This window comes from Thalassophryne amazonica, chromosome 3 (genome assembly GCF_902500255.1).
Source record: "Thalassophryne amazonica chromosome 3, fThaAma1.1, whole genome shotgun sequence".
Lineage (NCBI taxonomy): Eukaryota > Metazoa > Chordata > Actinopteri > Batrachoidiformes > Batrachoididae > Thalassophryne > Thalassophryne amazonica.
Genome location: NC_047105.1, coordinates 83,023,894 through 83,036,273, shown reverse-complemented (window position 1 = coordinate 83,036,273; position 12,380 = coordinate 83,023,894). Strand labels below are relative to the sequence as shown.

The 12,380-nt window shown below is 41.9% G+C and overlaps 1 protein-coding gene across 4 annotated transcripts in view; it reads left to right on the top strand.

The window, feature by feature from the left end:
* Positions 1 to 2,529: 2,529 nt before the first annotated feature.
* Positions 2,530 to 12,380, top strand: part of kif21b (kinesin family member 21B) — a 178,888-nt gene continuing 169,037 nt past the window's right edge. For all 4 annotated transcript variants that reach the window (XM_034166974.1, XM_034166975.1, XM_034166973.1 and 1 more), the window contains exon 1: positions 2,530 to 2,854. In XM_034166974.1, coding sequence (XP_034022865.1) covers positions 2,814 to 2,854 — 41 coding nt within the window. In that variant the 5' untranslated portion in view covers positions 2,530 to 2,813. The remainder of the gene's footprint in view (positions 2,855 to 12,380) is intronic.

Sequence of the window (12,380 nt, the reverse complement as noted above, 5' to 3'; positions counted from 1 at the left end):
CCCAGAATCAGTTCTCAAAGGTCATGCAAGGATATTTTATTTTTTGTTTGACCAGTGTTGTTATTATTTTTGGACTGAATTTGTTTTGAACCTGTGAGCCTCTGGCTAGAAGTCCAGTTGTCTAACCGTTTGGCCACAACCTCTGTTTGTACTGCAGTACACTTTTAAGGATCTAAACTGTACCTTTTTAGCACTGCCGCCAGAGGCGTACACATGTCAACACCTTGGTCTGTAACAGTTTTTGCATGTATATATGCATTTTAACAAGATATCCTACGAATGCCTAGTCCTATTTTTCATCAAACCTGTCAGGTATAGTATGGATTGGAAGCATTTGCTCATTCATTTTCTGTACTCACTTACTCCAATCAAGGGTCACGGGGTATGGGGGGAGGGCCCGGCTTCCTTGCTTAACCTGCTATACCTGCATATAGGCACCGCCTCTTTAGCCCATATGGGTTGGCTGCTCACGCATGCTTCATCCCATATACGTATTTATACATTTCCACCTGCAAATGACTTTCAATTACATTGATTCTGGACTTTAAAAGTCAATTCTCATATTCATTGATTTTCTACATCTGCGTATTCCAGTTAAGGGTCATGGGGGGATTCTATCCCAGCAGTCATAGGGTGAGAGGTAGGCTACACTATGGGCAGCATGCTAGACTATTGCAGGGCCACATACAGACAGACAAATTCATTCACACAACTATGGCCAATTAGCCAAACTTGTAGGTCTTTGGAAGTGGGAGCACCTGGAGGGAACCGGGGCGAACATGTAAACTCCACACAGAAAGGACTAGGCCAGAAGCAATCCTAGGATCTTCTTGCTTGAGGCAACAGTGCCAACCACTAAGCCACTGTGCTGCCCAGATGGGTTGGGGTGATTTGATTTTGGTTAGGATTGGTCAATGACCAAGGTCAGAAGTCAAGGCCAGATTTCTGACCCCATGCTAATATACAAGACTTGGTGGTTAAACTGAGGCTTCGGAAATTCAACTCCTAATTTCCATTAAGAATTTGATGATAAGATTATTCAGTGCAATAAGCCCAGACATGTCCACATCCGTCCACTCACGAGTGAGGGACGGATGGAGCGTGAGATCGATAGACGGATCGGTGCAGCGTCTGCAGTGATGCGGTTGCTGTATCGGACCGTTGTGGTAAAGAGAGAGCTGAGTAGGGGGGCAAAGCTCTCGATTTACCGATCGATCTACGTTCCGATCCTCACCTATGGTCTTGAGATTTGGCTCATGACCGAAAGAACGAGATCGCGAGTACAAGCGGCCGAGATGAGTTTCCTCCGCAGGGTGGCTGGGCGCTCCCTTAGAGATAGGGTGAGGAGCTCGGTCACTTGGGAGGAGCTCGGAGTTGAGCTGCTGCTCCTCCACGTCGAAAGGAGTCAGTTGAGGAGGCTCGGGCAACTTTTCCGGATGCCCCCTGGACACCTCGCTGGAGAGGTGTTCCGGGCACGTCCCATTGGGAGGAGGCCCCGGGGAAGACCCAGGACACGTTGGAGGGACTATCTCTCTCGGCTGGATTGGGAACGCCTTTGGGTTCCCCCGGAGGAGCTGGGGGAGGTGTGTGTGATGGGGAGGTCTGGGCGGCTTTGCTTGAGCTGCTGCCCCCGCGACCCGACTCCGGATAAAGCGGAAGAAAATGGATGGATGGATGGATGGATGGATGGATGGATGTCCACTAGGTGGCAGACATGGTATATGGTTTATAACATAAGCAAAATAAAGTTGCTTTTTGATTTAAATGTGCATCAAAATTCACCACATTGTAATCCCTGCATCTTCATTTTATGACCCTTTCATCTGGAGATGTACAAGATTATAGCTTTAATTGCTTTTGAGTTATCATGTTAACAATGAACTCATTTAATTATCAAGTCACTCACTGCATTTTACAGGGTACATGTCTAGGCCTTTCTAAAGCCTAGGTATACTAAAATGGATAATTTTATAGGAATGAGTTAAAATATTTTGTTGTACATGAATGTAATTGCTTACAACCAGCGTTGGCCTTGGTGGCCACCAGACCTAGGCTTTGTTAATGAAAGAAACTGACAAAAAAATTAGCTGATTTCGAGCAACATATAACATCAGTAGAACATATCTTTTGAGAGCTGAAGTGCCTGAAGTATTTCCCTTTAAGCCTTAAAGGAAAAGTTCAGGTTTAAGCACTTTAAATTAATGTGGATGGATTTGCTGACTCATGACTTAATCAACTGAAAAACGTTCATCATTAGAAGCACTGATGAATGATTTTGACTTAAGTAATTTACCAATCCAAACATTAATAAAATTGTTTATTTACTTTGTATTTAATATTTTCCCCCCACGATATAGCCACCAGAATATTATATATTTATGTTCTGACAGGAGGTAATTGGGGAAAACGGGTCACAGCATAAAGATAAATAGGTGGCTTTGCTAAAGCTGTAATTTCCGACGGTACCTGCACGCCTCACTCCTCCGTAGTGGGCGCTCATTGAGCGGCTCCTCACACGCGCGCACGCCCGTTGAGGAGGACCACTCACATGTTCGGCTCAGCTTTAAACACGACGTAAGCTTCGAATAATACGTGTGGAAGAAGAAAAAAAAAAAAACGGTTTCAGAAAAACGGCAATGTGATCTAAAGTGACAAACGTTGAAATGCGCGTGGCGGCGGAGAGGACGACAGGAGGAGTCCGGCTGAGGCAGCTCACCGCCGGCAGGTCTTGACGGCTGCTCCCGCTGACCTGAGACCAGCCAGCACCCAGCTCAGAGTGTCCACATCGTGTCGGTGAAGCTCCCAAAACGACAATGGCGAGTCAGGGTGACTGCTGTGTGAAGGTGGCGCTGAGGTAAGGCCATTTACAATGTGTGTACTGCTGTTTACACATGAAACACACGTCTCCCCCCCCCCCCCCATGCACGGCTGGTGTGTGCACTTTATTGATAAGACGTTATGCGTCCACATGACCGTCTTCTTGGAAGTTGTCCACTGCATTATTCAGGATTTCACATTGGACCAAGTGACAAGGGCATCTGCAGGTGCAGCAAGGAGGATGGGCGTTCCTGTCCAATCCTGTTATGATTCATCTCACAGGAGAGCTGTGCACTGTCACCTCATCCCAGCGCTGTTTGTACTCAGCATGTGCATGACTGGGGCTCCAGAAGGTGAGGGAAAAGGGATGCTCTCTCTCTCTCACACGCATCTGTAAATGCATGCAGCACAAAGAGCTGTCCTCCTTCACAGCTCATTCGTTGTCTTTGTTGGAAATGCACCCAAAGGTGCAGTCAGCGCAGCAGCTTCTGGGTTCTTGTCCTGACCTACTGGCACCCGCACTCTGTGTTGTGTAAATCTGGTGATGAAGGGTTTTGTGGAAATGGCCAGATTTAAGCATATGGCACATGGTTTTCACGTATCCCATAATCCCTTGCGAGCCAGAGAGTTTCTGCAGTCAAAACAAAATAGAGAATCCACATGACAATTGTAAATGAATATTATACTGCAAAATATAATTTTGTTTTATGCTTTTCGTCACGTTAATAAGAGACTGCTGCATGATGCCCTGAAAACTTGCTAAAACAATTATAACGAATAATCCGTGTCTGCTACATGGAATTTAATAAACGAAAACCGAATTTCAGACATATTATATATATTAGTCTGGAACAAAGAGGACAAACAGTGTTGTAAAGAACAATAATCAAGACGTTAAGGAGCAAACATCACTTTCCCCCAGAACGACATGAACAGGAAGCGAGCGTAGCTCACAGCAGCTCCCATTGAAAATAACAGAGACATCTCGCAGCACCGCGACCTCTTCGAAGTTTTGCGGGATTTGAAACCTGAAAAGGGTGGATGACCACAATGTATTTTTTTTGGGGGGGGTCAATACTGATGTTAGGGACTAAAAACAATTGCAATACAGATAAACCTGCTGATAATAATAATAAAAAATAGGCAATAGAATTTTTTTTTTTTTTGTCATTTTGCAATTTATTGAAAATAACTTTCAATATAACCAACGTACCTGCCGCTGCCATCATGCAGACTTCATTCAGACTGGCACTGTGTGGTATCACACAGTGTTTCCCTAAAATAGACTTTTTGTCTGTTTTGGTCCCACCAAGCTGGCAGCATTGTGATCGCTTGTCATTGTAAAACTCCCACACTGTTTGAAAATTAATGGCAGCTGGCTGCTTTTCCACTCTTTTAGCTAATGTAACCACGGGGTGATGGGGGTGGCAGCCATACTTGACAGCATTGTAAACAATGCCATCGGAGAACCCTCGGCTGGACAAACTCTGTTATGACACCATTTCCAACATCCGGAGTGGTTTTCTGCATGTTTATTGGGCAAAACAAGTGTTTTCATATAGGCAAAATTAATGTTGATGCAATATGTTTCTGAATATCATATTATCAACTAACTGATGTCTGCCGGGCCCTACTTTGTAACTCCATCCTCTTAACAAAAAGTAAGTAAAAGTCTTAACAGTAATAAAAAAAAAAGGGGGGGGGGGGTCTGGATCCAAGTACATTTATGGATTGTGAGGAGGTGGTGATAGAACCATTGATTTCTTAACCTCAGCATCAGGTGTTGATTGGATTAGAACTTCTATGTCATCTTCGTGACCTAGTTGTGGCGCAAGCATGGTGGTGCTGGAGAACATAATTTTGATGGTCACAAAGGCAAACTTTATTACCAAATACCGTACAGTGTTAAATAAAATACAGCTTTTGTTTAATCTTTTATTGAAGAACACCTGCTTCATCATGTCCTGTAGATTGCAGGGATGTCTAATAGTCACAGCTGAGCAGCATTTGTTGTTGTTATTGTTATTATTATTACTACAATTATTGGTCATATGATGTACAGAAAGAGTCACATGACTTTCTAAACTACACAATGCATTGCCTGTGGAAGGAGTAAGAGATGGAGAGCTGGGGAGGTGATGGTCGAGTGGTTAAGCAGCGGGCTTGAGACCAGATGATCCTCTGTTCAAACCCCCATCTGGCCGGAAAATTGTTAAAGGCCCTTGGGCAAGGTCCTTAATCCCCAAATTGCTCCTGGTGTGTAGTGAGCGCCTTGCATGGCAGCACTCTGACATTGCTGTGAATGTGTGTGAATGGGTGAATGTGAGGCATTACTGTAAAGCACTTTAAGCTTCTGATATAGATGGAGAAATGCTATATAAATGCAGTCCATTGTTACTCCTGATAAGAAATGATGTTATGGCAATATTGGAAACAAAACAAAATGACAACAAAATGGCGGTATTTAGTGAGGCTTATCCTTTTGTATTCATGACTGTGGGGATTACAGTTCTCATGAAAGCTAGAATTACAAGTATCACGAGGTGAACAGAAGTGATGCCAGTATCACTATATAGGAGTATGAAGGTCCAAGCCTTTAGGGTCCTGGTGCTTCCTGTCTTACTATATGGCTGCCAGACTTTGACACCAGCCAGTAACAAAGTTAGACTGAGGCCTCAGTCTGAGATCTATCACTTGTGTAGCGAGGGAGCTATGTATTGAAATTTTGCTGGGCGTGATCCAGCATGCAGGTGCTTCAGTGTTGAGAAATCCAGCTGTTGAAGGCCACAGGAATGCCCATGTTTCACCAGGCTGTGGCAGATTGGCAGCTTTCATGCGGTTGGGACGGACTGGTTATTTACTTGGGTGGTTGCTATCCAGGACCTGGGGAGGGTGGGGTGGGGGGTGTGGGTGGGGGGGTTCTGTGGTGTGGTGGATTTTTTTTAAGAATATTTGATTAGCCTGATAAAGGTCACAAAAGTTATTAAAACCATTTAAAAAAAAAAAAAAAAAAAAAAAAAAGCTGCAACCAGAAAAGAGTCTCCTAATTTAATAAAAAAGTAAACACTGGGTGATCTTTCAAGTAAGAAGATTACTGTCTGTCTAATTAATTGTGCAAAACTGCTTTGTCTCCAGTAGTCAACTATTTATTGTCTGACAAACTAGGATGACTGTTTTGGCAGTCAACATGTGAATGCAGCATTACTGTGACAGCACTGGGTCAAATAAAGAAGCCAGCTGACGTCAAACATTGCCCAGGTTTGTTTTGGTTGACACCAGCAACATTATGGCATGTTTGTAGCCCTGTTTGTGACAGGTCAGTTCAGATTTGGGAACATGCAATAGTGCAATAGTGTCCAAAGACATTCCAGAAAGGGCCAAGAGGATGCAGGTTTTCTTTGCAGTCACTGACTCTCGCAGGTGATTTCACTGATGAACTCATCCCATCTGCTCAAACTGATGTTAATCAGTGAAATCACCTGCTAGAGTCAGAGGCTGCAAAGAAAACCTGCACCCTCTTGGCCCTTCTGGAATGTCTTTGGACACCACTGCTCTAGTGCCACATGTCACCGCATCCACCACTAGTCCTGGGTGGCAGTCACTAGGGCAGACAACCCCCATACCCACCTCCTATAAGTAACCACCTATCTGTTGCAGCTAGGAGATACACGGGCATGCCATTGCCCTTTTCCAGTTGCTTAGGCCCACAACATTGAGTCACCTGTGCACTAGCTCACACTCAGTGTCATAGTTGATGTTCTATCACAACGCAAGTAATGCTTCTCATCTTAGTCTCCCTAAGTAACCATTCATTTGACACGTCATTCCAACATTACACAAGGATTCTATGAAGAGACTGAGGACCAAAGACATCCAGTCTTTGTCTTTGGTTACTGGTCAGCGTCAAAGTCTCACAACCATACGCTGAGACAGGAAGCACTAAAACTTGGGCGGTCTGGACCATCTCTGTCCAGGGATCTCATGATGCCATAAACGCTTCACAGTCGTCTCCTGGTCTGTAAAACCCAAGTACACAAAGATGTGAGTGTCACTGCTAAAATAAGTGAAACAAAGTTACAGTTACACATATGGTGGATGACTTCCAGAAATGAAATGATTGAAACCCTGGATCTTGGTCTTGTTCCAGGATAATCAGAAATCCAGACACTCTGACTCTTCACTCAGTTTTTCAAGTGTTGCAATCAGGGTATCCATTGTTAGATACAATATTTGCAAAGTCACCTCATGTCGATTCTCCTCATACAGCTGGAGTTCTGTCAGTAAGGGCATCCAGCAGAAAACATATGGAAAATGTACTGCATTTATATATACCGATGTCAGCACTACTCATCGATGTCAACTGTACATCAAGTGCGACTTGCCCTGTCGTTTTTCTGGTCTGACAGGGATTTGAACCAAGGATCCTCTGGTTTCAAGCCCACTGCTTTTACCACTATGTCGTCACTTCTCCAGTCTCAACTCAAGATGTGGATCCATGCTGGTTTCCTGGTGAATGCCAGCAGCCAAAATGAATGTTACTATCTGTGATGTATGACATGACTGTAGAAATACAACCATCTAATATGAAATTGTGGAATCCTAAAAACTGTTAAATCTACAAACTCTGGAAACTTTAATTAACAGCTGTCAACATACACTACAGTATGTAGTTACAGAAAAAGCACTCGCAGTTTTCAGTTAGCTGGAATGGATGAAATCCTGAGGTCACTGAATCTGGTGAGCTACAGTATTTGGCGTATCATTAATGCTTCCTGGGTGTCAGATTCTAAAATTGTTTGGTGTGACTTGAGTGGGATTGAAGTTGTCTTTAGTCATCTTCATTTTGGAGCTGAGACAGCTCTGTCCTTTTGTGTCCGAACCTCCCAAAAGTGGTTCCATCAACTAATCAGAGAACTATAACTGACTCATTCGTCCATCAAAGCTGCTGATCTGCAGATTATTGTATTTGTTTGTTTGTTAATTCATTTTTTTACAATTAATTGCTAAAATTTTTGTAGTCAATGAAATGTCACAGAATTGTAAATAGGGTTACTTTTCATGTTCAAACAAAAAGTTAGCACTAGTTTGTGAGAACCAGTTCAGTTTTTCACACATTGTTTAAATGCAACTTAAATTAGGTTTCAGTTGATTTTAGAATAGTTTAATATCAGTAACCTGCCCTTGGTGTAGTATTCTTTAAAACCAGAATATTCTCCATACGGACACTTTTTAAAACTGTTTTATCATTGTTTAAAAGCTGTTGAAAACCAGTACAATGTAAGGTAATACGTTGCTCAAAGCATTTTAAAAGGACTGTATCTGTTCTCTTCTTGGTGTTTAAATAATTCAGAACAAATAAATGGAAAATAGTCACATTGTCACATTTGTGAAATAGCAGCATATCAAAAATTGTCTTTTGTTTTCACTGAATATGTTTTAAACAATTAATCCATTTGCTAAATTGGAGGTGATGATCTAGTGGTTAAGCATTGGGCGTGAGACCAGGGGATCCTCTGTTCAAACCCCACATCAGACATGAAAATCCCCAAGCTGCTCCCGGTGTGTAGTGAGCGCTTTACGTGGTAGCACCCTGACATCGGTGGGTGAATGTGAGACATCATTGTAAAGCCCTTTGAGCTTTTGATGGAGATGGAAAAGTGCTGTATAAATGCAGCCCATTTACCATTTAAAGTAAGTTGCTGATCAAATAGTTGTTGGTTAACTAATAAAACAACTAATCATTTCAGAATTAGTGGGAAGTATTGTTTGTTGCACATAGATAGATGAATGAATGAAATACTGACTAGAAATTGGTACATTTCATCCTCATTAATTGTGTTGTTGGAAAATGACTAAGTAATAAAACAAAAATTGTTGGTGGAATTCTTTCCAGTCAGACGCCAGTTGGTTGAATGTAGAGTCAGGGTTGAAGGTGGGGGTGGGTACAGTGTCTCTTAAATGGACCTTACGAGTTATGGCCTCATTTCCCTCGGGGAGGTTTTAGAGTTGTCAGTCAGCCGCTGAGTGAATCTCTTTTGTGCTGCTTCACGACGACAGTAACAGGATGTGGGGTAGGTGTGCTGACAAAAAGGCTGAAAAGGGAAGCCACAGAGAGAGAGGCAGCTGGTGACTGTTGCTGCTGCTCAAATCAACTTATTGATTAATGTCTGGAGTGCAAATGTGGGTCATTTTGTTGGCATGTAGCTGAATGAGTGAAGGTGACAGTTATCCGTACCAACCAGGTGCAGACGGCAAACACTTCTGTTTAATTGACTTCATCTTTTGTGCTTTGTACAGCTAATATTTTCATGGCATCATGAACACCTGCTACATTATTCACACTTCATTTGTGAAATAAGGTCAATGATCTGAAGGGTAACTAGAAGGGCACTTATTAGAAGGAATACCCCAACCCTAGGCCAAAGTCCCAAACACCCATCTTACTTAAAAAAAAGTCTTTAAAATATCTTTCTTTGTTTTTATTTTTTTGTTTTGATGGTTCATCCCAAACTTTAAAGACTAAAAACTGCCTTATTTACTTTATTACTCAATCATGTTGTAGAGTTTGAACATTTGAGAATTTTGTCTGTTATAACTTGCATTTGGGTCAGTTGTCCAAGAGAGGGGTACTTCTTCAAACTTGTGATGTTTGACACAAATTAGGTGGTTGTGGTCATGCACATAAAGTTTCCTAACCAGCAAAGCAGCCAAGCAACAGTCGGGGAAAAAAAGAAGCTTCACAAAACTGAGTTGCTGAACTGCTGACAGACTTTTGACAGGAAGCAGAAATTTTGACATTACACCCATTTTGTCATGTTTTCACTGACTTCCTGTCCCTGTGAGATCAGATTTTAAGGTTCTGCTACTAACCTATAAAATTCTTCACAGACTGGCACCTCCCTACTTAGCTGACCTAATTAAACCCTACGTACCGGCCCAGGCCCTGCGTTCTCACAGTGGGGGACTACTTTGTGTCCGCTAGGGTGAATAAAAAGTCTGTGGGTCATAGAGCTTTCTCTTATCCTGCCCCTGTTCTGTGGAATGATCTCCCTGCATCAATAAAACAGTCAGATTCTGTAGAGACTTTCAAGTCCAAACTTAAGATGCATTTATTTTCTCTTTATGGCTAGCATACTGGCATAATATGTTGCTATGCTTTTCACTCTTTTAAATTCATTTTATTAGGAAATGGAGCGGGCCGCGGCTTCAACTTTATCTAACGTCTGGGTCTTTTAGTGAAGCTGAAGGCTAAGGCCACTGATCACCTTAGTATTTCTTCTGTTTTTCGTGTTGCTTAATGCTGACAAATTATACTGTATTTGTTGTCTTTCTGATGCCTGATTATGCTATTTTTTTCTCTCGCTCTCTGTTTGAGGTGCAACTCCATCCAGAGATGGGAGTGGTGTCTACTGCAACCCTCCTGTCCTGTGCACCAGCAAAATTTCCTGTATATTCATTTTGTACTCGTAAATTGTTTTGTCAATTGTGTTGGTAGCATGGCCCAAGCAGAGGGTCACCCCTTTGAGTCTGATCTGCTTGAGGTTTCTTCCTCAAATCATCAGAGGGAGTTTTTCCTTACCACTGTGAAGCACCTTGAGGCAATTTTGTTGTGATTTGGCACTATATAAATGAAATGAAAATGAAAAGAAAAAAGGTTGTTGTCTTCATTCTTGTAGTAGAAGAAAATGGTCAGTATTTCTATCACCATATTGTGTTGCAAGGATGAGAAATCAATTATTATGTACTGACCTTTGTGAAGAACAGCAGGCACTAACCTCCAAAATTCTCTGCTTATTGCCCAAAATAATTTCTATTAAACACAAAAGTACTAGAAGCCAGGTCTTTTATGTTATTGGGTGCAATGCTTCACAGTCATTGTAGGATCTACAACTTTATATTTCCTCATGTTATAGACTTATCTAAAAAATGATGCCTGCATGGCCTTTGCTGCATGATTACTCATCAATTTATCGCACGCCAAAATGTTTGAGAGATAAGTTGATCTCACAACCCTCTCGCTTGAGTTTCACATTTTCCCTACGTTTTAGGAAGAGCTTTTCATTCAGAGACAGCTCCTAGCAATCCAACAAAACAAAGGACACGCATAAAAACACAAGCTCCTTGGCCAAAGTCAACCAAGTCCTACTCCAGCTACACAGTAAATTGTGTAGTGTTAAATTAACATTGCAGAAATTGCATATGGTCATGTTCAAAATACTGCTAACGTAAATTAAGTCCATTATTTCTGATCAGCTTGATTTAACACTTTAGTAGAGTTGATTTGACACAGTGGTGAATGGGACCCACTGCAGTACTAATTTAGCATTGCAAAATTTACTGTGTAATCCTTAAAGTCAACAGTCATCTGTTGTCATAAATTACATTGTGTGTAATTAAAGGAGTTTGTGCAATTAAAGAGTGTGCTGGCCTGGGAAAATGAGCTGGCCAATGCTCATTTTCATCATATGTGATCTTTGTATTTACATGTCCTGTGAGTGACACAACAGTTTTCTTCATGCGTGACAAGAAATGGGGAAACACAAATACACACATGGAGTTGGATCAGTTTCCCACAGTCCAGCTTCTTTCCCCAGATTAAAGAGGACGGTGTTTAATTGCTCCCATGTTGTGCTGCCCTCGGGCAAGCTGCATGAGGCTTCTGTCTCTGTGTCTTTGGTGTGCATGTGTGTGGAGGGCAAATGTGGTAGTCTCCTAGCATATTACACACCCACCCACACACACTATGCTGCCAGCATTAATTTCCTGTAGGTCTGTGTCTATAGCTAGAGACCTGAACCTAGAGTCGATTCACATGCTTTACTTTACACTCAAGTCAAACATATTTACTATGTGGCCACTGTGCAGATGGGTCTGTATCTGCTGTAAAATTGCTTTACAATTCACCTACAATATAGGCTTTGAAAGAAAATGCACACATCTCCTCTACTGCACTCATATGAACAGTTATATACACGTACATGCACAGATTCCATATTAAGTGCTGCATTTACAGCAGATTGAAAAGTATGTATATTAACAGAAATACCCGTTGGCTAAATGTGTAATTCAAAAGATAAAAAAAAAAAACAAACAATAAATGGAGTGACCATATTATATTCGTCAGAGAAGGCATTGTTTCAAAAATTCTGTAAATACTGCCCATGGGTGCTGTCAATTTTTTGGGGAAAACAATGGTTATTGTCATTTTTAAACGTATTGCTGTTCAGTAGTCTGCTGAAGCAAGTTGAATAAAAACATCTGGTCAAAATACATGTAAGATCCAAACCAGTGGTATATTTTAAATGTGTGCTTATTGTCTGTCTGTCAGGCACCCTCATCATCATTCTCACATTCACTAAAGCCCAGTTATTCTATCACATTAGGGGGTGGCTACTTTGAGTGACAGCTCATGTGTTGATGCTTTTTTTTTTTTTTTTTTTTCTCACGTTTGTGTGTTGGCGCTGAGGTTGACCAGAGGCTCAGGATGCAGCTACTGTGAAGACCCTTCCTTTACGAATATCTGCAGTGATATGGCTTGTTGTGGGGTTAATTCTCAGAATGGA